The sequence below is a fragment of the Mauremys mutica genome, chromosome 1, assembly GCF_020497125.1.
Source record: "Mauremys mutica isolate MM-2020 ecotype Southern chromosome 1, ASM2049712v1, whole genome shotgun sequence".
Lineage (NCBI taxonomy): Eukaryota > Metazoa > Chordata > Testudines > Geoemydidae > Mauremys > Mauremys mutica.
The window spans coordinates 168779925-168805382 of record NC_059072.1 but is presented as its reverse complement, the minus strand read 5'-3'; the positions used below and the strand labels follow the sequence as shown (position 1 = coordinate 168805382).

General features: G+C 42.1%; 1 protein-coding gene across 4 annotated transcripts in view; it reads left to right on the top strand.

Annotated features, from left to right (window-relative positions):
• Nucleotides 1-853: 853 nt before the first annotated feature.
• The window catches only part of CBLB (Cbl proto-oncogene B), a 209382-nt gene continuing 184777 nt past the window's right edge, over nt 854-25458 (top strand). The window contains exons 1-3 of one of the 4 annotated variants that reach the window (XM_045001837.1): nt 854-1138; nt 2161-2340; nt 13650-13900. In XM_045001837.1, the coding sequence (XP_044857772.1) occupies nt 2173-2340; nt 13650-13900 (419 nt within the window). In that variant the 5' untranslated portion in view covers nt 854-1138; nt 2161-2172. Of the gene's footprint in view, nt 1139-1255; nt 1492-1520; nt 1539-2160; nt 2341-13649; nt 13901-25458 lie in introns of those variants that run through there. The other 3 variants (XM_045001836.1, XM_045001839.1, XM_045001838.1) reach the window with 3 other exon arrangements.

The following is a 25458-nucleotide window of genomic DNA, read 5'->3' as shown; positions in this document are numbered from 1 at the left end:
TATCCCAACTGATTATTGTTAAAAAAATCTCATGATTTTTTAGCACCTAACTTTTTGAACTTGGGGCTGGAAATACAGTATATGTCAGTAAAACAGGCACAACAAAACCCTTGCTACCCCAGGGGCAGATTATAAAAAGTTCCTCCTAACCTGAGGCAAGATCCTTAGTTACTGTAAAACAGCAAAGCCCTCTCATCAGAGGGCTTAGGGCTGATCCTCTGGGCCTGGCTCACCATAGGACTGACTCCCACACCCTATAGAAAACCTAGATCTATCCCCATCAACTCCTTCCTCTTTCTTTCTTTCTGTCCCCTCTCCTTCCCCAGTTCACCTTTCCCTCTGCTGCAGCTCCCCAGGCTCGCTAGTGCACCCACCCAGCTACCCCTTTCCTCCCCCGCCCTTCCACTTCCCCCTCCCCTTAGCCCCTGCTTCTCTCGCCCCCCCAAATCAAGAAGCACAGAGATAGAAGCTGGGGGAAAGAGGTGGCACCGGAAGCCCCGCCTCTCCCAGGCTAGCCCTTTCATTGGCCCCTTCCCTCATCAATCCTACGCTAGGGGCCAGCCTATTCTCCCCCCGCCCCCTCTTGGCTGCCGAGGGGCGCCAGCCCGTTCAGCTCAGCCTTGCCTCCCACCCATTTGCTGCCTGACCTGTCAAGCAAACCCTTTCCCCCTTTCCGATTGGCTAACGTTCTGAGCCTTAGGGTCCCGCCCTCCTGGAAAAGCGCCCGTTCTCCCCTCCCCACCGCGCATGCGTGGGAGTGACTGTTGGGCTCGGGGGCGGGGTGGGTGTTTCAAGGAGCGCAGCAGTTGCGGCGGCGGCCGGAGGGGGAGGAGGGACGGGCGGGGCGGGGCGGAGCGGAGCGGAGCGTTCGCTGAAGCCTGTACGCGCGCGCGCCGCTTTCCAGGAGCGGGGCAGCCCCGGCTCCGCGGGGGCGTTGCTGCGCGGCGCCTCCCGTTGTTCGCACGCCCCCCCCCCCTCGGCCCGGCCCCAGCCCCAGCCCCAGCCCCGCCCCCCGGGGGGCTGACTAGCGAGACCCGGGCCGTGATGAATTAACTCTCCGCGTTTTCCTGCGGGGGCAGCGGCCGCCCCCGAGCCGCGAGCGCCAGCCCGGAGAGCCCCGCTGCTCTGCCGCCTGCCGGTGCGTGCCCGGAGCCGGGAGCATGTGGGGCTGCGGAGGGGCGGCGAGCTGAGCTGCGCTGAGCTGCCCTCCGGAGCCAGGAGCGCGGCTGGGATTTAAACACGCTGCTGGGGGCGGGCGGGTGGACGCGTCCCTGCCTCTGGGACTGAAGCCCGGCGCACGAGGTGGGAGGGAGAAAAGGCGGAGGGGGGAGACTTCCCGGGGGGCACTGCTCGTTTGGCTTTCTAGCCCCCCCCCCCCACCGCCGCCGTCCGCTCAGGTTGGACAGAGACGGGGGCAACGCTGTCTCGCCTGTGAAACGAAGCTTCAGGGAGCTTGGATTTACAGAAGAAATTTCCTTCCTGCTCCTTAAGGTTTTCCTCCTCTTCAGTTTCTCACTCTTTGTACAAGATAATACACCGTATGTATGGCTCGTGTTGTTGTCCTAAACATTTGCTCGTCGCAGGCATGTTGGCTTTTCTTTTCTTTTTTTTTTTTTAACGTGGCAAATGGAAGTCCATATGCCTTTGTTGTCTGGTGACAAGCTTGTGTCCCTGGTGAGCTGTGAGTGTACGTGATCATCTGTATGTTTATTGGAGTCTTTGGAAAACCAAACAGGGGAGTGTAAGTGATCTTCGTTAGTGCTAGGTTCACCAGTGGCTTTTATTTCTTTATGGGGAATCTAGGGAAGGTGGAAACAGAAAGTATGTACTCCCAATTGTGTGTGTATGTATGGGTTTGTTTGTTTGTTTTTGTTTATGGGGTAAAATCAACTCTGTGTCTGTCCACTCACAAGTGTAAATTTACCTTCAACTTGTTTATGTATACATTGACGACAAATCCAGGGTGACTTGTCAGTGTAAACTCAGCCCAGGTGGGTTTATACTCTTCATCATAAAAAGTTAAGCCAGTTCCCAAACATACTTTTGTTGTTTTCTGACCGGGGAAAGGAAATGGTACTTCACTGTACGGTTTTGTTTTTTATGATAAAATGTTTTTAGGACACCTTATGATAATTCTCTTATTTCTTTATTTTTGTTAAGATCGGATCCCAGATGGCCAATTCCCTGAATGGCCGGAACCCAGGTGGCCGAGGAGGAAACCCCCGCAAAGGGCGTATTCTGGGCATCATAGATGCTATTCAGGATGCTGTGGGGCCCCCCAAGCAAGCAGCTGCTGACCGCAGAACTGTGGAGAAGACTTGGAAGCTAATGGACAAAGTGGTAAGTTTTGTGTGTATACATATTGTATTCTCCTGTTGGGGAAGGAAGCTATTTACATGGGTCCATGTGAGAATCTACATCTTCCTGCAGATTTTATTCCTTTGCCATGTGTGTCCTTCTTTGAAAAGAGTCGGACTTACATTTTAGGTCAGATAAACCTATTTGTGCAGTTGCTGGCCTCTGGCTGTTTTTTTTTAATAGTGTTTGAGTGAGGAAATGTACATGTTTGCCTGAAGTACTGCTGCTCTTGTTGGTCAGAGTCCATCAGAATAACTCAGACTTGTAAAGCTGTTGGGAGAAAACTACTTAATTTATTTCTTGTGCATCAACTATTCCTTATGTTTCAAAGTGGATCCCATTTAGTCAGTCTGCAAACAAAACCTCTTGAGCATGAAACTTCAGTTAAGCTAATCATCCTATAAAGCACTCTCATGACAGTCATATGCATACATGTTTGTTGGTAAGAATTGTGCCTGAGAAGGAAATCACTCTCTGATTATCCCTTAATGGAGTAAACAGATTAGTAAGAAATCCTTTATTTTTAAATCTTTTGTCTGCATTTTTCATGGATTTTTTAAAAAAATACTCTTACATCTTCTTTGCTTAACTATTTATTTTGGAACTGGAAATGTATTTTATTGACAGTTATTGCGGGTTGGTTTATAGATCTTGTAGCATCTACATGTTGCTTTCTCAAAGTTGCACATTTTATTAAATACTACACAATGGAAGTGACAGCTTTCTATAAACTAAGTACAAATTAGCTAAAAAGGTGCCGAGCTAAAGTTAGGAATAGTTTTCTTACAGTCTGGGTAACAGTCTCAGGAGGCAGAGTGATTAGGTAGGAAAGGGCTTGATTTTTGAGGATAATCAGCACAGGGAAGCTTTCCTTTGAGATAACTGAGGATTGAGGGTTTAATACCTGATAGTATCAGGCCCTAGAACCAAGGGAGACGTGACCCTAAGGTTTGGTCTACAGTACAGAGTTAGGTCAACATAAAGCAGCTATGCTACAGTGTAAGTGCGATGCCTACACTACAGCCTTGCTCTTGCAGATATAAGTGCCCTACTATGTGGACATAAAACTCCACCTCCACAAGAGCCATAGGGCTTATGTTGGTGTAGTTAGGGTGACACAGTGTTGTCTTTATATCAGCTGTTGGCTGTCATTCTTGTCAATTTTATGGCTCTGGGCCAGGCTGTTGTCTCTGCTCCAAGCCGAGCTGCCACCCAGGCTCCCTGCTTGGGCTGTGGCCCAAGCTCCCCATTGGGAGCCCTACTGGCCCCTGGGATCCCCGCTCCCTGCCAGGAGCACAGCCGGACTCCAGCTGCGGATCTCCCCACCAGAGATGAGAAGCCTCCGGTAGCTTCTCCACACTCCCGGCTGGGAGCAGGAAGGCGAGAAGCCCCGGAGGACAGCTGGGGTCCAGGCAGGCTCTTCCACCCCCTCCTCCCCCCCCCCCCCATCCCTTGTAAGTTGGTGGAAGTGCTGTGGTGGCTGTAAGTCAATCTAACTTAGGTTGATTTAAGATTGTAGTGTAGACATGTACTAAGGATCTAACTCTGGAAAGTTAACTAACTCCCTGTGGTTCATTTCATTTATTTTTAAAATACAGGCTTTTTAATGTAGAGGTCTGTGAGGTGGTAATAAATAATTTTCATTTATATAACTTCAGGAAATCTTGATGCATCTTGCTAAGCTAGAATTATCAGAATCATTTATTGGAACCTTATTTGCCATTCCATGCTGATACCACTAGAATAGGGGTTCTCAAACTGGGGGTCGGGACCCCTCAGGGGGTCACGAGGTGTCAGCCTCCACCCCAAACCCTGCTTTGCATCCTGCATTTATAATGGTGTTAAATATATAAAAAAGTGTTTTTAATTTATAATGGGGGGTCGCACTCAGAGGCTTGCTATTTGAAAGGGGTCACCAATACAAAAGTTTGGGACCCACTGCACTAGAATATTACTTGTATTTATTAAAATAGCCCCTAAAGCTAATTCTAAACTGTGATGTAAATGGATGCTACTCCAAAGACTTAGTGGAGTTGTTTCTATTACTGCCAGATCTGAATTTGGTTGAGTTCTGTAAACAGGGAATGTGTCATAATTAATATCACAAATATAGGCACTTGGAGGCAGACACTACTCTTCAAGATGAAAACATCTTCCTACTGAAAAGATGACATCTGTCTATATCATGTCTGAAACAATAGAGGGAATGTACAGTTTGATATTTCCCTCTTTGCAATAGTATGTCAGACCATGCAAAAAGCCTTACAGTGCATTTTTCCTTTGGTTAGTTTGAATCTTAATCTCATTGTTTGGAATTATGGATTGCTGTCACTCAGTTTTCATAGAATAACGTTGTCATTACTACATCAGTGCATCAAAACAGACTGTGTGGCATGTTCTGCAGAATTATTTGGAAAGGCTGCACTTGTTTTCTTTTTGGTTTCACTGGATAAGTGTCCTCAATTTTGATCTTCAATGTGTCCTCTTTAAGATGCTGTCAGTTAATCAAATTTTATTTCCAAATTGCATTAAAGTATACCAGACAGGGTGATGTAATGGTGTCCAAATGCTGTAACTTGCTTGAGTTAAGCATTTGGTACTTGTAGTGAAGAGAGCACATTTGAATAAACATAATGTTAAGTCGTCTTGACTTTCTCAGCAGTAGGCAATGGGAGGTAAATTTCTCCTCCTATATAAATCAAAAACAGGGATTAAAACCAGAAGTAGTTAGAAACCTTCCCAAGTAACTGTTGGTTTAAATACTGTTGTGGGCCTGTATCCTGCAGTTTGGTGAACCTTAGCATATGCATGCCCACACAGCGTCCCAGTGAACTCAGTGGGTCTCTGCATAATCATAGGGGTCCCCACTCAGCGATCAGACTGTGGTTTCAAGGCCTAAATTACTAGTGGTAATATTTGTCTTTAACTATAATCTCTCCTCTTCCCCTATCTGTAGAGAACAAGACAGAGAAGTTGTTTTGCCCAAGGACACAGAGAGTCACTGTCAAGACTGGGTTTAGATCTCAGAAATTTCTGGTTTCTGTTTCCTATGCTCATCACCATGCTGTCCCTGCTCTTTTTCACTGGTTGGAATTCCATATCTGAAGTAACTTGAGTAGCAAAACATATTTGTTGCTCTATTTACAAACGTGGGATTATCCCAAACTACAAATCACTCTTGATAAAATCATGCAAAGTAAAATAACTATATTGTGGGATTAGGGTTTTTGGAGACTACGTAATGGTGTATGTAAAATTCATTAGCAACCTCATGCAAATCTACATGTGCATATTACCTGCCATGACTTGGAATTGTTATAGTTAAGGGTCTGTCAGTTTTGAGACTTCATGATTACTCTGTTTTTCATGGTTTTATATTTTAGCTATGAGAACAGGATTAAGGCTGCAATTTCATATACAGTATCTCATCTTGAAATCTCTTTGGTACCAGTTTAAAAAAAAGCCACAACTTTCCTTTGGTAGTTGAAAGAACGTTGTCAAAATTGATAGAACAAAATGTGATGGCATGACATTCTAGATAAAGTCCCCTCTGGTAAATATTTACTACTGAGAATACTTGCAAAAAATACAAAATTAATTGTTCCTGATCCAGTCTTTACTGAGTCTTGTATTTACAAGTAAACACATCAGTGCATATGGGGCAGTGTCAAGCTGAATCTAAACTTACTTTTTATAAAGTTTACTGATACACAGTAAAGAGAGTTAAGTTATATGTTTAACAACTCCTGATTAACAATAGATTTAATATCAATCAATTTTTTTATTTCTGTACAAACTCCTATTTTTGAATAGATAAGCAGTAGTTTACATCAAAATGTTTTTGAGCATTGGTTTATTTCATTACCTTGCATAATACCAAGCTTTGGGTGATGCTCCTGTTTCATGTTCCAGAAAGTTGGACATAATTTCCAGTGGTAGTTTTGTGCTAGTGAACACATCATATTTGGACTCATAATAAAGTTAATTCTTTGATATAGTGGATGACTGTTTTTCCCAAAATAAAATGCAGCACCTACATATGAGAATAAATTTCAGATTCAGTTAATATTGGTGTGATAGTAAAATAATAATTACAAATCATTAAAGTCTTTCTATAAAGTGTATTGAAGATGCATTGGAAAGGCCTTCTAACATCTGATATTGCAGCAAAATCATAAGCATAATAGATTTCAGAATCTAGAAAACAAAAGTACATTCCTATACGGAGTATGCCTTTATCTCAGAAGGGGGCAAACTAAGGCCCATGGGCCACATCCAGCCCATGGGACCGTCCTGCCGGCCCCTGAGCACCTGGCTGGGGATGCTAGCCCTCGGCCCCTCCCCTGCTGTCTCTCCTCCCCAGCAGAGTGACGCCGCTGCGCGGGCAGCGCTCTGGACGGCAGGGATGCCTGCTCCTGCCGAGCAGAGCGGTAGTGTGTCTGGCTCCGACAGGCACAGCAGCCAGACATGCTGCTCTGCTTGGCACGGTAAGTGGGCCGGGGGGTTGTATAAGAGGCTGGGGGCCCTGGGAGCAGTCAGGGGATGGGGAACAGGGGGCAGTTGAAAGGGGCAGAGGTTCTGGGGGAGGGCGCGATCAGGGGATGGGGAACGGGGGGGTTGGATAGGCGTGGGATCCCAGGGGGCCTGTCAGGGGGCGGGAGTCCCAAGTCTGGATGGGGTCAGGGGATAGGGAGCAGGGGGTGGTTGAATGGGGCGGAGGTTCTGGGGGTGGGGGTGTGGATGGGGCAGTTAGGGGACAAGGAGCAGTGTGGGTTGGATGGGTTGGGGATTCTGAGGGGGGCAGTCTGGGTTGGGAAGTGGGAGGAGGTGGATAGGAGGCGGGGGCCAGGGTGTTTGGGGAGGCACAGCCTTCCTACCCAGCCCTCCATCCATCCAGTTTTGCAACCCCAGTGTAGCTCTTGGGCCAAAAAGTTTGCCCACCTGTGCTTTATCTTGAGAGTAGCAGGGGAAACCTACCATGTAAATGTGAGAGGAGATTAACACCTTTAATAGTCTGGCTATTCAGAGCTCAGAGTTCACATTAATTTTGAGTGTTTCAAGATAGTGAAATTGTGAAATGTTTTGAAAGAAGATTGTATTTGTGATCCCATGTATGAGTACCTCAACTTTCAATCACTATGGGATACTGTGAAGTACTAGGGGGAAGTATGGTTGTTAAGCTGCACGATAGAAAGTAAAATTCATGTATAAACTGTATTGTTGTTTTATCATGGTCCACACCATAAATTTTATCCAGATAATGGAAAGCAGGAAGAGAAATTTAATTTGCTGTTTTAATATAGTCTAAGGACAAAGCACAATGTGTACCCAAAGCTTGCAGTATTGGCTTTGTGATTATGCAGAGCCACATTACTAAAAGAGTTATAGAAGTGATGCATTTTTTTAAAATAAGGGGATGCCAAAATCCATTTTTTTCTGCTAACATCCAGTGTCTCTATTGAGTACAGTTAACGAGTGTGAAACCCAATGTATACATTTGTTATTCTTTATAACACGCAGTATAACATTTGAAATGTATAACCTTCCAAGTCACTTAACTTCACAGTACCACAAAGGAACCAATTAAGTAAATCATAACCACAGAGTTCTTCAGTATATGAACTGGTCCTTACACTGTGTTTTAAATATTGATTGAAAGTCTTATGGCCACACACCTCTCTTGTGGAGAAAAAAAAGGATCAAAATTAAAAAAAAAAAAAAATTAGTTACACAGAAAATCAGGTGAAAAACCAGGGGAGCATCCCTTTGCCTGTTTCTGAATATGTGGCAGTTACATGGCATGAACAGTGTATCAAAGCACTTCACTTTTTGCTTTTAAAGTAACACTGCTATGTTTGCATCCCTGTGTCCTTATTAAGACAAGCACTGGTACATAATGGAAGCTGTCGAATCCGGGATTCGACAACCCACTGTTCTCTCGGGTGGAAGTCACCTAACAAAGGCCTCTTCATCCATTCTGGTAAAATGGCCTCTTCCAGGTGTCTTTTTCTACCTCTTGGTAATCTACCCATCTGCAATGTACAATGCCAATGCATTTATAGTTAATGCTGTCTTGGGGGCAGTGGGCTTTGATGGGTGATTCTGCACCTTGTGATCTCCCCATTTTTCCAGTAGCCAATCTGCCATTTCATTTTTCAGGATTCGTTCTTTGGAATTGTGTGTGCTGTGGCTTTCTGGAGATCAGAAGTGTTACAATATCTTGCTGCATAGCCACTTTCAACTGTGTATGGTATTCTGAGCCAATTTGTTTGTATCTTGTGATGTTTCTGCACTATGTGGCGGAAGATGCTGGTTAAGTAGAGCCTTTCAAATTGTAACCTTGGAAATATACTAGTCACTGATACTCTAATTGTCACGTCCATTGGGTTCAGCTGATTAGAGAGAATTTAGTAGGAGTCATAGTCAGCAGATACTTATTCTGTTGCCATTAGTAACTTTTCTCACATGGGGCTTGACCAGCATTTAAACATATCCTGGTGTGTAAGTGTTGCTGTGCTTTGCTTGGCAGTGTAAAGCTGTTTTATCAAAGCATTAAACCTGTGACCTTTAAAAACAATTTTTCAGAAAGATCATCATGGAACAAACAGAACACACTGTTTTCTACATGAAATCAAATGGCTAAGTAGGTGCAATGGAAATCTCTTCCCTCTAATGTGAAGATACTTTAAAACACTGTCTAACTTAGTCATATTTGTTTACAAATTTTTATCCTACTACTTCAAAGTGTTATCTGTCTAGGCACTTACTGTGTATGACCCTCATCAGCATACTTACTGAGCACCTCCCATGTAGTTAAAGAGAAACAAAGTGAATGCTCTCTCTCCCTTCCCTGCCAGTAAGATAGAACTTGAATAGGTATCACCTTTTTTTTGTATGTGTAGAATTGATTTTTTTTTTTTAAAGAGCTATTGGGAGGGAAAGCTACATAGAAGAAATAGGCTTTGCATTTGGGCCTATGGCCCTTGAAGTTCATATTCTTTGTCTCTTGCAGACACAAATTCCATAGTCTAGGTCCAGTTCCCCTGAAAGTTTGCCTCATGAGGGTCTCCCACACAGTTGACTGTTTGAGCCAGTGAAGAGAAGCTGTGAAGGGAAGTCAGAGTGGTGGAAAAAAGGATGTGATGTCTAGGGTAGCTCTGAGCGGTCCCATGGAAACCTTTGAATATAAGGACCCCATTTAATTCTGCACTTTAGGTAGCATCTTACTAATAATATAATCATATTTTATTTCATTGTTGGAGTTAAGATACATCTCAATGTGAGAGAGGATATCAGTCTGCCCTTTATATCTAATGGAGAACATGGAGAATTGTAGTGATGTGTTCACAGTGACCCATGTTGATGAGTAGATGGGTTGTTGCATTTTTTTGTGCTAACTAGAGATGGTTTTTCAGGGTGAGAGTTTCATTCCATGTGAACTGCAGTAGTCAAACCTGGAGGTTACAGCTATAAGGATCACTGTGATGAAATCTGGTTCTGATAAGATGGGTTGCATACTCTAGCCATGCACTAAAGGAAGTAGATTCCCCAATATCACAGTGATAAACATGGTATAATATGTTGATATCCTGTTATGCATAGGATACCTCAAGGATCTTGTATATGCATTAACTTGTCTCAATCAAGGAAAAGTTTTTTTCAACTTGCTGAATTGAATGTTTTTTTTTCTTTGATAGACTAAATGCTTACTAAATGCCTACATGCTTAATCCAAGTCACAATAAAAAAGTAATCAGTGGTCTGATTCATACCCTATGCTATTGCTAGGTTTGTGTCATAAAGCTCAGCGTAGCGTGACTTTGTTTTTCAGAAAGGTATGTACTACGAGAGCTCGGTTGCTTTAGGAAGCCTTTTACGTCAACTGTTGTCATTTCTTGTTGCTTACTGTTAATGTAAACCCTTGTGGTAAGTCTCAGGACATCCTGACTCTAGGAGCTATATGGTTTACACAACCAACTCTTTACAGACACCTTTCCTCCATACTGAAATCTGGTCCACTATAAAAATAAGTGTAGAAAAACCTTCACAACCTTAGTGAGTGGGTGCTTGGACTCTTAAGCATTTGAACTAAACTCCAGCACTTGTTTTGTGATAAACTTATTAAAATGATAAAGTTAAGAGGAGTTGAGTTTTATTGTCGAAATATTTTCATATAACTGAAGGGCTAGTGCTAATCTTGAGGTGCCTAGTACTGTTCTGTAATTGGTCTCCATGTAGTCTGCAGAAAGTGAAGCATGGTAAACCAGACTGACCACAGAATCCTGTTGTTAGCTATATATGACTGTATTGGACTAAAAGAGACTTTCTAAAGCACCTGAAAGAGGAACTTGAGTCTTGTTTTTTCACAGTGTCCCCTTTGTTCAACTGTCTGGCCAACCAGCCATAGAAAATCCTCAACCAAAATAAGCAACTTGTGTATATACAGGCAGCATACCCTGTGAAATAGTGTGTTCACCTTTCTGGTATACATAAAGCCACCTTTCTTTCACTTATACTAGTATGACTTTTCTCTTTGTGCAGCGTGTCTTTAAACATAAGAACTAATTATTTTAATCATCCGGTTTCCTTAGGAGGAGTTAAGAGTTTTAATAATTTCAGTTTAATTTTTAAAAAGTGGATCAATTTAGCATGATTGTAACTTTCTGGGTTTGTTTTTTGCTGATATTTTGTCCGAATAAGCACTTTCTTGGGCTAGATGCTCCAAGGATGTCATCACCCTCTATTTGTGATTATAAAAATCCTCCCATAAAAAGTAACTGATGACACAAATCATTTTTACTTCAGATAAAGTGAAAGGGTGGAAAGAGGAAAACTGCTGTTGAAAAATACACAGTGAATGAGGGCCAAGAAAAATAAGGGAGAAAACGCATACAAATCTTATGTTTAAATGCTTTCCCCTCTGTAATATAAAAATTTCTCGTCAATGGTTGCCAGTTTGAGTTCTGTTATTGTGTCCTACTTGGGCTAGTAATAAGTTTTAAAAGTCAGAACTGAATTAAATTTTGACTTCGCTTTACCAGTACAAAAACCACCCTAGACCTAATTACAATATATGTATATAACACTTACATTCAGAAAAACTGCAATGTGCTTTCCTTCTGTCTCCACTCCTGCCAAATATGGAATTTTCCACTCTGTTTATGTTGCAGCATGGAATTGGTGACAATTTTAAGATATGGTTGGTATCTCAAGACTTTGGAGGGTTAGGAATTTAGGCTTTGTACCACAGGAAATAGCTTAGAGTTTTTAGGGGGATGCCTCGTCCCCTGGCATCGTCCATGATACTGGACTTTGAAGTCATGACATTAGTATGAATAGAAATATTTGAAGATTACTGTAACAGGGTCAGCACCTGCCTCTCATGAGCACTTCCTTTCTCAGTGCCTGCAATCTTTCAGTTCTGTTCAGCAGGGCTGCACGCATCTCTTGGCAGGTCTTCAGCGACTCAGTCCTCTGGCCCTGCCACCTGCGCTATCCCTGTAGGCCTCCCTGGGCTCTGGTTCTCAGCCTGACCAACAGGGCCTATCTCAGTACCCTAGTTGGTAAGCTTATATATGAAGGTTCCTTCTCTGGGGTGGAGCAGCACCCCCATGGTTTCCTCCCTTGGGGCTTGTCGTCTGCCCTTTAATTCTCCGACCCTGGCTCTCCAGCTGGGTCAGTCTAGATCAGTTCCCTTCCGGGGTTAGCAGTTCTACAGACAGTCTTTTCCCTGGGCCTGTCTTCAGTGGGTCTTGGTGGCTGGCCAGAAGCTATTCCCTCGCTTCCCTGGTCCCTTCTAGCAATATCCACCTTAGCCCTCGCAGCCAGCAGCACCTCTTGCTCCCCCAGTCCCTGCAAGCAGACTGCACTCACTCTGGCCCTACAGCTCCTTTTATATGAGCCTGCTGGGCACTCACTGGCTGCTCCCTAAAGCCACTGTAGCCTACTTGGAGGACCTCTCCACTGCTCCTTTCCTGGGATGGGTGTGGCAGGCCCCTGAGGCTCCTACAAGGGGCCTTTGGGCCTAGTCCACCCCATCCCAGTTACATATTAGTGATTTAGCCACATTACCCCCCAAAAAGGGAATCCTCAACTCATGCCTATAAAACCTGTATTTCACACTACAATTTATTTTCTTATAAGTATTTTAATTGATTTACTACATATACATATGTAGAGTGTGTGCATATGTACCACAGTAATTCTGTATAGAATCACACATACGGGGACCACTTAGTTCATCAGTGAAATACAACCATCTGTAGGGTGGAATGCAGCAGCTCTAGGGAACTGTATGTGAAGTCTATATAGTAGTTTAGAACAGAAAAATGAAGTAAAATACCATCTTCAATTAAAATTACAGGAGGATTTAGGTAGCCAGAATAGAACTGCCTTTAATTGGTATATGGTCAGAACACAGGACTAACATTCTGCTCTTTCAAAGTGGATAGTAAGGGTCATCTTGAAGTTTGCATCTTTAGTGGCATAGTGTCCCCTGCGAACATATGGGACATTAGTTTAGTTCTAGGTTGGAGTGAAGAATGGTGCTCACTGGGTCATTAACACAATTTCTTGCTGCACTGGGATTTAACCTACTTAGTCACGAGATCTAACAAGATCACAAGACGGTTTAAAAAAGTCAATTAAATTTTGAAGGCAGTAGTTTAAATAAGTGCATACATTCCCCATAAAGGAGCAGGCAGTCGTGGTTGGTGTAAGAAGCACTTTGTATGGTAGATTTGATTCAAATAAATATGTACCAAATAGAAATCTATTCATTTGAAGCTTATTCTGGTTGTCATTTGTTTTTAAAAGGAAATTAACTGAAGTGTTTATACATAAATGGGTCCCATTTAAAAACTTAATGACTCAAGATGCATGTAGATGCCATCTTTTAGTAGAATCCTGAAGTCGCAAATGTTGAGTTTATAATAATGCATTTTTTTGGGGGTCTCTGTAGTATAAGTGGTGCAGAGCAAGCAGGCAGAGGTGCTCCTATTAAAAACACATGCATAAAATGTGGAGAGGAGTGGCTAGGACTACTGGATGATTCTTACAAATGCCAATAAAAGGTTAAATTCTCCATAAAGTAGACAATAACAGTGACGTCAGTGGCATTGCGTGAGATATAAGTCAAAGCAGAATTTGTAGACCTCCCTGCTTGGAGGCCTGAGAAGTATACTTGCCTCTGCTTATTTCAAGATGTCAAATCACTTTTTGCCCCTATGTATTTCTTTCAGATGTGCAGTGATCGGAAAGTGCCTTTTTAAACACTGTTATTTTTGTTTCTAGGTCAGACTATGCCAAAATCCCAAACTTCAGTTGAAAAACAGCCCACCTTACATACTTGACATTTTACCAGACACTTATCAACATTTGCGACTTATACTGGGCAACTGTGACGACAACCAGAAACTTGCACAACTCAGTGAGAATGAATATTTTAAAATCTACATTGACAGTCTCATGAAAAAATCAAAACGGGCTATAAGACTCTTTAAAGAAGGCAAGGAGCGGATGTATGAGGAACAGTCTCAGGACAGGTAAGAGAAATATTTACATATCAATACAGATTGTCTTGCTTGTCCACATTTTTAACATTGTTTATCTATATGCACAATGTTTTGACATTTTAGTTATTTAAAGAGGAAAATATTTATTGTTTGGATGCAGTGACCCTGCAAGTCAATCAGTAATTCACTGGTTTTGTTCCACTAGGTACTCTTTATGTGTCACTGTACATGAATTTAAAACTAAGGGCATTTCCTTTATAAAACATGTATTTCTTTAGAATTACTCCTTCAGCTGACCTACAGTATGTAGCTCCTTTCCTGAGAGAGAGAGCGCCTCTAGTTAGAGCATTGCCAATGTAATCTACTGCTTATAAAGAGAAATTGAGAGATCCACTATGGATATTGACTGACATTTTCCCCAGCAATAAAATGGAACAAAACTGTGATGCTTAGAACTTTTGGAAAGATCACCGGTCGCGTAGGGTGCTGTGATCCTTCAGAGTGGTGCTGAGAAGCCTTTTGAAAGGTCTAATTGATTTCTGCTTTGCTGAGAGCTGGTGCTGTTAACAGAACAGTGTTGTCCTTTTTATGTGTGTAGCAGTCAGTATGCACTTGTTAGCTTTTAGCTTAATGTATTTTTTCAGTTTTACTGGGTGCTCACTTCTGGTTTAGAAAAGGTATGTGTGGGGGTGCACTTGTATCATGGGTCTGCGCTTCCGTAATGCAAGAATCTTCATTGGAATATTCTTTAGATTAATCCAAACAAACGCAAGATGTTGTATTTTTAGAATTGTAGCCTACTGGGGGAAATGGAGGATTGCCTCCTTGTAACTTTTTCTGCACCTGAATTCAGGACCAGTGCTGCAGTATAACAGTTTCACTGCTGATGAAACTCTATGGACAGAAGCAGTGAAAATGAACAAGTTCTTATAGATGTCTCTGCTGTTGCTGCCTCTAATTTAGAATGTTTTCCTGACCAACCTGCTAGTGTTAAAAGACCACAGCTTTATGATGTACCACAGTCCCGTATATTAGCTCAAACTTGGTTAAATTGTAGAGAATAAAAAAATACCCCACTCCCACACCTGCAGTTGATTGCGTTTGAGAGACTGCATGTCTATGAAGACTTTCAGACTAATGTACTGAAAGAAAGAAAATGTGATATTTGGCTCATTTTAGTGCTAAGGAAGTTCTGTCTTAACCATCTTTAGTATGGGTCCATACGCATCTGAAGGGATGTTTTCACTGGAGATAGTATGTGACCAGAATGCAACAGTGATTTCTTCTTTTAGCATTCCGTTGGTAGTGTATGCAGAAGTCATTGTGCTTAAAAGTTTTCATTTCCTTTGATGGTATGGGAGATTGGACTTAAAAGACTGCATTATGTAAACAGATTTTATTTTGACTTCCCCATAGCATTGTTAGTTGTGTGTTTGCTACAATACCTGCAATAAATTAAAGCAATTTTCAGTGTCACTTCTTCAAAAACAAAGCCTGATTTGGTTTGTACAGGCACTCAAACCTTCCCTTAGGGTCTATATAGGTTAGAATAGATGTTAGAGAGGTTTCCTTTCAGTTTTCTGCTTCAAACCCTGGATAATAGTGATGATGGCGACACAGAAATGGGTTTTGTGAAGCAGGTGGTGTATCGAACTCCACATTTCCTTCTCCTATCTTTTACTAACTATCAGGGTTTTTTTTTTTGGTTACTCTTATAAGTTGATCTAGGAAAAAGTATTTAAAAGCAAGCCATATCAATGCAGTGTATTGGCCACCAGTAGCTACTCAGGGTTTTGTTGTGAGTTAGTATCTCTGGAAGTAATGATTCTCCTCTTCTGCTTGTCTAATATGGAGTGAAGGTAGGAAATGGGATGACTACAGTATAGAAGAGTATAAAAAAAAATCAAATCTTCAGTGGTACACCTGTTGTGTTTAAATGGGCAGTGCTGGCATGTGTACGTTAGACATAATGGGAATTGTGGTATGCATGCAATTTTTGTACTGATTTAACTATTTCAGTTAAGGATATGATTTTTCCACCTAAATAGTTAAATTGGTTATCCCCATGCCAGTGTGGATCTAGCTATATTGGCGTAAAGGTGTGTCTTACTGGTATAGCCTATTCCCCTTCTGTGACCGGAATAAGCAAAGTACTGTAAGCAACTTTATACTGATATAACTGCATCCACACTAGGCAGTTGTATCGCTTTTTGCCAGTATATTTAAAGGAGTCCAATTTTTCTTTGTAGACAAGTCTCAGATTCTTATGTGCATGTTATCTTAACCAGGAAAAAGCTGCTAATGCTAAAAGACTAATCCTGGGAATGATATTATTTTCCTACACAGAGTTAATTCTGAAATACTGTATAATTTAAGACTTTAAGCTTTTGAATGCTTTAAAGATTGATATGTCACTTCAACAACTCATGCTTCATGGAGCATTTTTGTTGACAATAACATAAATGAATGGTAATCTACATTTCCAAAACTATTTCAGTGCACTCTCTATTCTGTGAGTGCATTGCTGTGTATGTGAACATCTACCAAGAATGTGTTAGCAATGATATTTAGTTCCATATGTGTCCTGCTTAAAAAGTTGAATGAAAACAGCTTAACTTGCCAAGTCCCATGTTCAGGGCTGTCTTTCCCCTACAGTAATTTGACATACCTAACAATTATGGTCTTGGCAGGTAAGTAAAGGAGAATGTTATTTTTAACATTTGTTTCTAAATGTATTTGTTTCAGGCTAATATAGGATTTATCAATGCTGTGAGAACATAAGAGCTTAATTTTTTATATCTCCCCCCCCCACCTTTTTAAAGGACATTTTTCAACTTGAAATCTAGTCAGTTCTCAGACAAGCAAGCCAACAACAAATAATTTAAAAGCAGTTTGATGACACCTGGCCAATTGGCCAATTTTTGTGGGTTTAAAGTCACACTTTCTCTTTTGTAAACAGTACAGGTCTCCCTTTTTGCTGTGAAAAAGGCCCTTGTGAAAAGGGGAAACTGACAGTTTGACAATATATATGTGTATTTCTTCCTTTACTTTTAATATAAAGGAAAACTGACTAGAGAAATAACCTTTTTTCCTGATCTTTCAGTTTTAGTAATGTTACTTGTAATGATACAGTAGGCTTAAGAAAACGCTGATAAAAATAATGACTTTTTGATCTGAGGTGAACACTGTTTATAATGAAGAACTGGTAATAAATATTAGCCCCACTGCTTATAATGAAGAACTGATAATAAATAAGATCCTGTGAAGGAGGTAATATAGTCACTCATTTGGATCATATGTTGGCATCTTAAATAAAAATTAATGATGAAACTCTAGTATCTGGTAATCTAATTATTTCGTACCAAATTGTACATGACCACTGTGTAACCACTTTTGACTATCATATATTTTGGTTGACCTATGGGATAAATGTCTTGCTAAACATTGATGATAAAAGAAAATAAATGGCTTATGTTCACTAATTAGTTTATAATTTGGTGTATAATGATCCTAATCCCTTTTCTCTCTTCCTCCTGTATTAAACAATTATTTTCTCTTATTCCTCTTTTTTATGAAGTAGGATATACAACTATCCCTTTTCATCTAAAAGACCTTCCTGCTCAGTCAGCATCTAAAATAAGGGCTCTATTCATCACAATTCACTATGTACATTGTATAACTTTTCATATAGATTTTCTTTTATAATTTAAAAAGGTTATAAAAAGCCTATTAAAATGACTGGGTCAGGTACAACTTTAAAAGAAAAAACAAACAAAAAAACAAAAATGGCAGATTCCTATGCTTTGTTGGGTCTTGTTTTTGCTTTTCATTTATTAGGAAGCTGACTAAAACTGGAAAGCATCATTTATGTGAAATATAAGCTTCCGTTTGGCTTGCTGCATCCTAGAATTGTCCATCCAGAAAAAATAAGACTTCTGCAGGCTGTCTATTTTTTCAGACAGTTATGCTAGTCAGGCACAGAATTTGAGTTATCGTAGAAAGAAGGGGTTTGGAAAAGGGGTGAAGGGCAAGTTACATTTATGTTCATTAAAGATGTTGAACTGATAGGCCTTGAGGTTAAAACCACTTAGTTTCAGTGTAGTATATGAGATGACAGGGTGAATTTCCTCCAGTACCCTGCAAATCATATCCTGGAAGAGATGCCTCCTAGTGATGTAGGTTATTTATATTCCAGCAGTGCCCACCTTGCAGTGTGTGCTGTGTATGCATACCTGGCGGTCTGAGAGGACAATAAGCAAGTGAAGGGTAATTGAGAGGGATAAACTATACAGTCAAAATATATACCTATTTTTATAAATTGCTCACTGCCCTTCAGTCTAGCCCACTGGTCACCAACCGGTAGGTCACGATCGACTGGTTGATCGTGGAGCCTCTGCCAGTAGGTCGCAGTCTCTGGCCGCTAAAAGTCCAGCAGTGCTGCAGGGCTAAGGCAGGCTCCTGGAAGTGGCCTACACGTCCCCGCGTGGGAGTGAGGAGGGGAGGAGAGGGAGCGCACTGCTCCTGCCTGTAGGCACCACTCCCGTTGGCCAGGAACGGGGAGCTGTGGCCAATAGGAGCTGCGGGGACTGCCTGCAGGGAGGGGGAAGGTGGTGCGTGGAGACCGCCCCCCAGACACACAGAGATGTGTGATCAGCTTCCGGGAGTGGCGTGGGGCCAGAACAGGCAGGGAGCCTGCCTTAGCCCCGCTGTGGTGCTGCCTGGCGGGAGCCCGCACCTCAACCCTTGCCCCAGCCCTGAGCCCCCTCCTGGAGTCAGCACCCCATACCCCCGCCTGCACTCCCTGCCTCAGCCTTGAGCTTCCTCCCAGAGCCTGCACCCCAAGCCCTCTCGTGCACCCCAACCCTCTGCCCGATCCTGGAGTCCCCTCCTGCATCCAAACTGCCTCCTAGAGTTTGCACTCCAACCCCTGCCCCAGGCTCAGCCCAGAGCCCCCTCCCACACTCAGAATCTCTCAGCCCTAGCCCAGAGCCCACGCCCCAGCCCGATGAAAGTGAGTGAGGGTGGGGGACAGTGAGTGGGGCCTTGGGAAAGGGGTGGGGTAGATCCTGGGTTGCACTTAAATTTAAAAAGTGATCTTGTGCGTAAAAAGGTTGGAAACCACTGGTTTAGCCATTGTCAGCTACTGACAAAAGTGGGTCTGGAGGAGAGGCTGGTGGCCTTTGGAGATCAGCTGAAATAGGGTGCCCCCGGTGTAATGGGAAGGTGTGAAAATGGTTGAGATAGATGGGGAGACTGGGTGAGAGAGGGTTGTGGCTGGTATTATTGGTAGGGGAGGCTGGGGTGAGGTGAGAGGAGACAAGTTAGTAACTAAGAAGGAATAGAATTGTGTAGGACTGCAAAGGTGAGGACAAAATCCCTCTCAGTTTCCATGGCCACTTAGTCTTTTGGCTTCTTTGATGAGGCTTAGCACTTTCAGACAGGCAACCCACTTGGACACTTCAGTTAGTGCAGAATGCAACTGCTTATTTGCTGGTGCCTTTTCATTATATGTGTTCTTCATGCACTAGAAAAGCTTCCATTTTGTTTCTGGATGGTGTTGTGCCCTATAAAGAGGTCAGTGATTTAGGGTCTTTGTAGTGTATTCCTTTGTAGTGTATTCCTCTTCTCTCCATGCTGTCTCTATTGATAGTTGAGATCAACTAAGGGTATGTCTACACTGCCCACATTACAGTGTGGTTGCAGCAGCATGGCCACGCCAGCGCCGTGACGTGGGCAGTGTAGACACTCTATTGCCAGGAGAGAGCTCTCCTGGCGATTTAAAAAAAAACCAAAACAAACAAAAAAAATAAACCCCGCCACCCTGAACGAGCAGTGGTAGCTTTTCAGTGCTAAAACTTTTGTTGCTTGGGGTGGGAGTGGGGGTTTTCCACACCCCTGAACGACTAAAGTTTTAGCGCTGAAAGTGGCAGTGTAGACAGTGTAGGATGGTTGAATTAACAGACCTTGAACTGGAACATCCAGATATTGATGACATGTATTCTCAGTGGAAAGCTTTCTACTCTGGAAATTACTGTCGTCCTCTCGTTCCCTACTGTGACAAAGTCAGAGTTTGGTGTTGGGATGTTTACGAGGGTATCTCAAGTTTAGGGGAGTTCAGAATTCAAGTTCAAATTGTTTTGGCTGGTGGTTTTAGTTTTAGTAAAGGCACCTAGACTTTGATCAACAGATTCATTATATAACTGGAATACAGACATTCAAGAAAGACACTAATTGGGATGCTCACAGCTGTCCTTAGGGAAATAGTCTTTGGCCACTAGTTCATTTCACATCAACTGCTGAGCAACTGTTGAAAGGTAATGAAATTTGGTGTCTGCCAACCTAGGCTGGATTTGAATCTGTGACCTTGGGGTGAAAAATTCCACATCCCACTAGCAGTCCCCTGAGCCATCCAGTTTTCCAAACAGTTGATGTCTTTTTTCTTCAGTAAATCCTGGACTGAACTTTTTAGTCCAGAGTTACATATCATAAAGTAGGATGAATCTGTGCTCCGTTGTGATCTGGCTATTCCTATATTGAGGCTGTCTAAAAATTAAATTTTATTTCTGAAACACATGTTTTATTCTGATCAATTCAGAAAGAGAAGCTTTGAAAAGAAAGCTGAGCAGCTTTCACTGGAATCTAGGCTTCAAAGCCCTTCCCTGTGATTTAAGTAGTCACTTGCCATTTTTATACGTTTATCTCATTTGTCCCCCTCCCGCATCTTGGATATTTATCAACATCTTGAATTTGTTTTCAGTACCACAGGCAAAATTTTCTGTATCCATTTTAAAATAGATTAGTAGCTGGAAGATAATTAGTAATGTTACTTTGCAAAATAAAACTGCAAGGTGAAGAAAACCTCTTTTGAGGTAGGAGGGCAGGTGGGTGAGTATGCAGGAGGTGAAAATGGAAATAAGATTCTCTGAAAGCTTTTAGGTTGCAGTGAGATTCCACTCCCTCCCCCAATCCTGACCTGAAACAAAACAGTGTAAGAAAGCATTTTTTCATACCTTAAGCATGTGAATAATTGAACTTGAATTTTGCAGAAGTAAAAATCGCTTGCTATTTTCTATAGCACTAATCTAAATTAAACAAGAAAGGTTATTTAGACAAAGGCCATGTCTACACTACCCGCCTGATCGGTGGGTAGTGATCTATCAGGGATCGATTTATCGCTCCTCATCTAGACGCGATAAATCGATCCCTGAATCGACGCCCGTACTCCACCTCTGCAGGAGGAGTAAGCGGAGTCGATGGGGGAGCCGTGGTGGTTCACTTGCCGCCGTGAAGACAGCCAGGTAAGTCGAACTAAGATACTTCGACTTCAGCTACGCATTTTAGATTGATTTTCCCCCCCCTCCCCCCCCAGTGTAGACCAGCCCAAACACCCTCTTCAGAGAGCCAGACAAAGAGAGTTTTATTGCAGAGGGCAGGTGAGAGCATGTGGAGGCCACAAATAGTGACTTAGTTTTAAGACAATTTCTAGCTTACATATGGATAAGTAGGCTACATTGCCCCAGTTAAAAAACAATTTTTCAGTTCCTCAGTGTAGAGTTTTTGATCCCTTTCGCTACTTGGAGTACATTACAAAATGAGAACAACGTATTAATAGCAAAAATAACCAAATGGTAGTTATTAATTCAAATTGGAGAGAAGGAAGAACAAAGATTAAAACCACAGATCTTCTTGATTTGAAAATGTTTTTATTGCTTTAACTCCATATCCAGAAGGGCAGATGGTACATTTTGCCTAATTGCAGTTTTCATATGGAACTTTATTATAAACATGAGGCAGCATTTTCAGCTTTAATATAAACTCTCCTTTAAGAGTTTTCCTGAATATGGTATTGATGATCAAAACTGAGCACAGTTCAGTCATCTGTGGTGGGAAATCCAGGGCCTAATTCTCCACTGGTTGCACCTTGCGTAATCACTTACACTGTGCTAAGTGGGTATAAAATGCTGTCAAATGAGAATGGTAGCATTATACACCCACTTTGCACAGGTAGAAATAAGTGTTCTCACACACAGCAGTGCGTAATTGGGCCCTGGCTAGACTCTCCATTTGCTGTTTGTTAATCTCCTTTAATGATAGATGCAGAGCTGTTGCTTGCTTTAGGACTAAGAAAGGCAACTAATTTGATGTCCATCCTAGTAGTGTAGTTTCAGCAGAGAAAAGGAGGTAGTTGAGAGGGTTTCAGCTGGAGAAAAATGGGTGCTTTTCTGGGCTCTGTCATGCTGCCTTGAGTGGCTCATGACAGTTGGAAAACCGTTCCCAGAGAGTAGTTATCAGTGAGTTCACAGTCAGGCTGGAAGGGCATAATGAGTGGGGTCCCACAAGGATTGTTCCTGGGTCCGGTTCTTTTCAATATCTTCATACATGATTTAGATAATGTCAGAGAGCGCACACACACACAGTTTGCAGATGATACCAAGCTGGGAGGGGTTATAAGTGCTTTGGAGGATAGGATTAAAATACAAAATGATCTGGGCAAACTGGAGAAATGGTATGAAGTAAATTGGATGAAATTCAATAAGGACAAATGCAAAGTAGTTCTTCCTAAGTGGAGTAATCAATTGCACACATACAAAATGGGAAGTGACTGCCTATGAAGGAGAACTGCAGAAACGGACCTGGGGGTCGTAGTGGATCACAAGCTAAATATAAGTCAACAGTGTAACAATCTGGCAAAAAAAAGCAAACATCGTGCTGGGATGTATTAGCAGGAGTGTTGTAAGCACGACACGAAAAGTAATTCCACTCTACTCCATGATAAGGCTTCAGTTGGAATATTGTGTCCAGTTCTGGGTACCACATTCCAGGAAAGAGGTAGATAAATGGAGAAAGCCCAGAGAAGAGTAATCATACCAGAAATGATTGAATGTCTAGAAAACATAATCTGAGAGGGAAGATTGGAAAAAAATGGGTTTGTTGAGTCTAGAGAAGAGAAGACTGAGAGGGGACATACCTTTTCAAGTACATAAAAGGTTGCTACAAGGAGGAGGGAGAAAAATTGTTTTTCTTAACCTCTGAGTGCTTAAGCACTGGAATAAATTGCATAAGGGGAGGTTGTGGAATCTCTGTCATTGGAAGTTTTAAAGAGCAGGTTAGACAAACACCTGTCAGGGATGGTCTAGATCAGTGGTTCTCAAACTGTGGATTGGAACCCCAGTTTAATGGGGTTGCCACGGCCAGCATTAGACTACCTCGGATCCGGGGCTGAAGCCTGAGTGCTTTAGCCTGGGGCTCAAGCTCTGCCCCCACCCAAGGTCACGCAGTAATTTTTGTTGTCAGAAGGGGGTCGTGGTGCAACAAAGATGGAGAACCCCTGGAAGATGGTACTTAGTCCTGCCATGAGTGCAGGGGTCTGGACAAGTAGACCTCTTGAGGTCCCTTCCAGTCCTATGATTCTGTAATCGAGAGTGCCAACCTTCGGGCAGACTGTCAAAAGCAGGGCAGATATCCCAAACTGGTGCTTTGTTCTCTAATTAGATTTCACCAATCCAGTAATAAATGTGAACTCCTAGACCACAGTAACAGTTTTACCATGGAGTCAGTCTATGGCTCCTTGGGATCTGCAATGTCTCTTGCTACCCAGACAAGATGGACTTGGTGATGAATGGTCCCTTGCACCAAAAATCACAAAATATTCAGGGTGCATCCAGTCTCAAGAGACCAGTCACTTACCCAAGATCAATTTGTACCTTAGGTCTCACACAAAAGACAATGCTTGTAGCTAATCCTGTAATAAACTAACTATAGATTTTGTAAGGGAGGGGAGTAAAAGTAGGCAACATATATGCACAAATGAGTTCAGTCTATGGTTCGAAAAGGTTACAGAGATTTAATGATCTGTCAATAGTGAATGTCTTTTCATTGCTTAACCCGGGGTCTTCCCTGGGGATCTCTGCTTTTTGTTTCTTAGCTCCCTCCTGTCAGATACGCCAAACAGCAAAGAGATGTAAAAGTCTTCATGTTAGCTGTTTTTATTTCCCTCTTCCAGCATTCAGCCTAATGGGACGAGGCCTTGTGCATGTACTTGCCCATGGGCGTATAGGTCTGTCAAAGCTTTTGTCCTATAATGGCCCATTTAATTTTTGATAGTCCTCTTGGAAGTGCAGGGGGAGTTCACAAGTTCAGAGCCGGCATTTTTACAATTATAAAACAAGCTTATATTTTTCCTTCTATGGAACACAGACATTACAAGTGAGATTGATGCATGCAGCAATTCACAAGCATTTCATAGTCTAAACACTAAATACATTCTTATAAGACAGATGACTCTTTTGAACTTAACCAAACCAGGTCACCTGTATGTTAGTTTCCAGCTCTGAGTTTGTCAGTTCTTAACTAAGCCTATGGCCTTGGCCAGAGCTGGCATTTAGCTTACCAGTGTCACAATGACACTCTCTTGGCTACTCAATTATGTTTAAATCTGCTTTGGGGCTTGAAGTGCCCATACCCGTTCCTGATCTGTGGCAGACCTTGTTACCTCTTCCCATGGCACACACTGGAATAGCCCCATCCAAGACTAACCTGTGCTTATGCAAATATGCCTCTACCTAGAGTCACAGATGAACATAGGAATGGCCACACTGGGTCAGACTAATGGTGCATCTAGCCCAGTATCTTGTCTTCTAATGGTGGCCAAATGCTCACTACAAATACTGTTTTGTGTTCTGGGATTTGGTCAGAGCGGTAGTGACGACATACTGTGGCCTAGTAGTGTAGACAGAACTGACTTCTAAACTTATCAGAAACTGGAGCATGCCCTTGGGTCTTCTATCTCTCTCATGAAGATACTCCCTTCACCCACAGTCAATTGTGTGGATGATTTTTGTGGAAAGACTGCTTCTCGTTTTTCTACCTCAGAATTCTGCCTTAGGCAGTGTTCTATGTATAGGCCTATGATATCTTTAATGCTGGTCAATGAGTGCTAGTGAGAGCACCTAATCCTGCCAGACATCAGGACACACTGAGAAAACCCATAAGAAAAGATACTTTTCATAAATCTGGGCTATGTGCTGAAATATTTTTAGCATTATCTAATTTTATCTTTAGGCTGTTTTAAATGTTTTCCTTCACAGCCCTCTTCTCCCTCCCCACCCTCTGCATCTTGATATTGTTTGTAATTACAATTTAGAAACATGAAAGAATGTCTGTTTTTATTTAAAAAAAAATGCAAAGGAGTTTGGTGAATAATCACTTTTCAGTGGCACATTTGCTGTATAGCTTATAAAAGCTCTTTTGGCACTCTTCAACAAAAATGAAGTAAATATAGTTTATAGAAACAGATTACAATGATAATTCCATTGCCCAAAGAATTCCTGGTCAGAAGTCAGGTTAGGAATATACTTTTTTTGTTAGAAATTTAACTAATCAGAACAGGTGCCACCAGGAAGCCATGCAAAGTCCAAAATAACCCTTATCTGAAAAGGAATGGAATTATATATCACCTGTCAAAATGATCCATACAAATGGAGAAAGAAAGTTTGGGGAAGAAAATCTAATGATGGAAAATGTTAGTGATTGATTGTTCTGTTTATTAAAATATAATGTGCAAGAAAGTTTAAAGGTACTATTAAGTA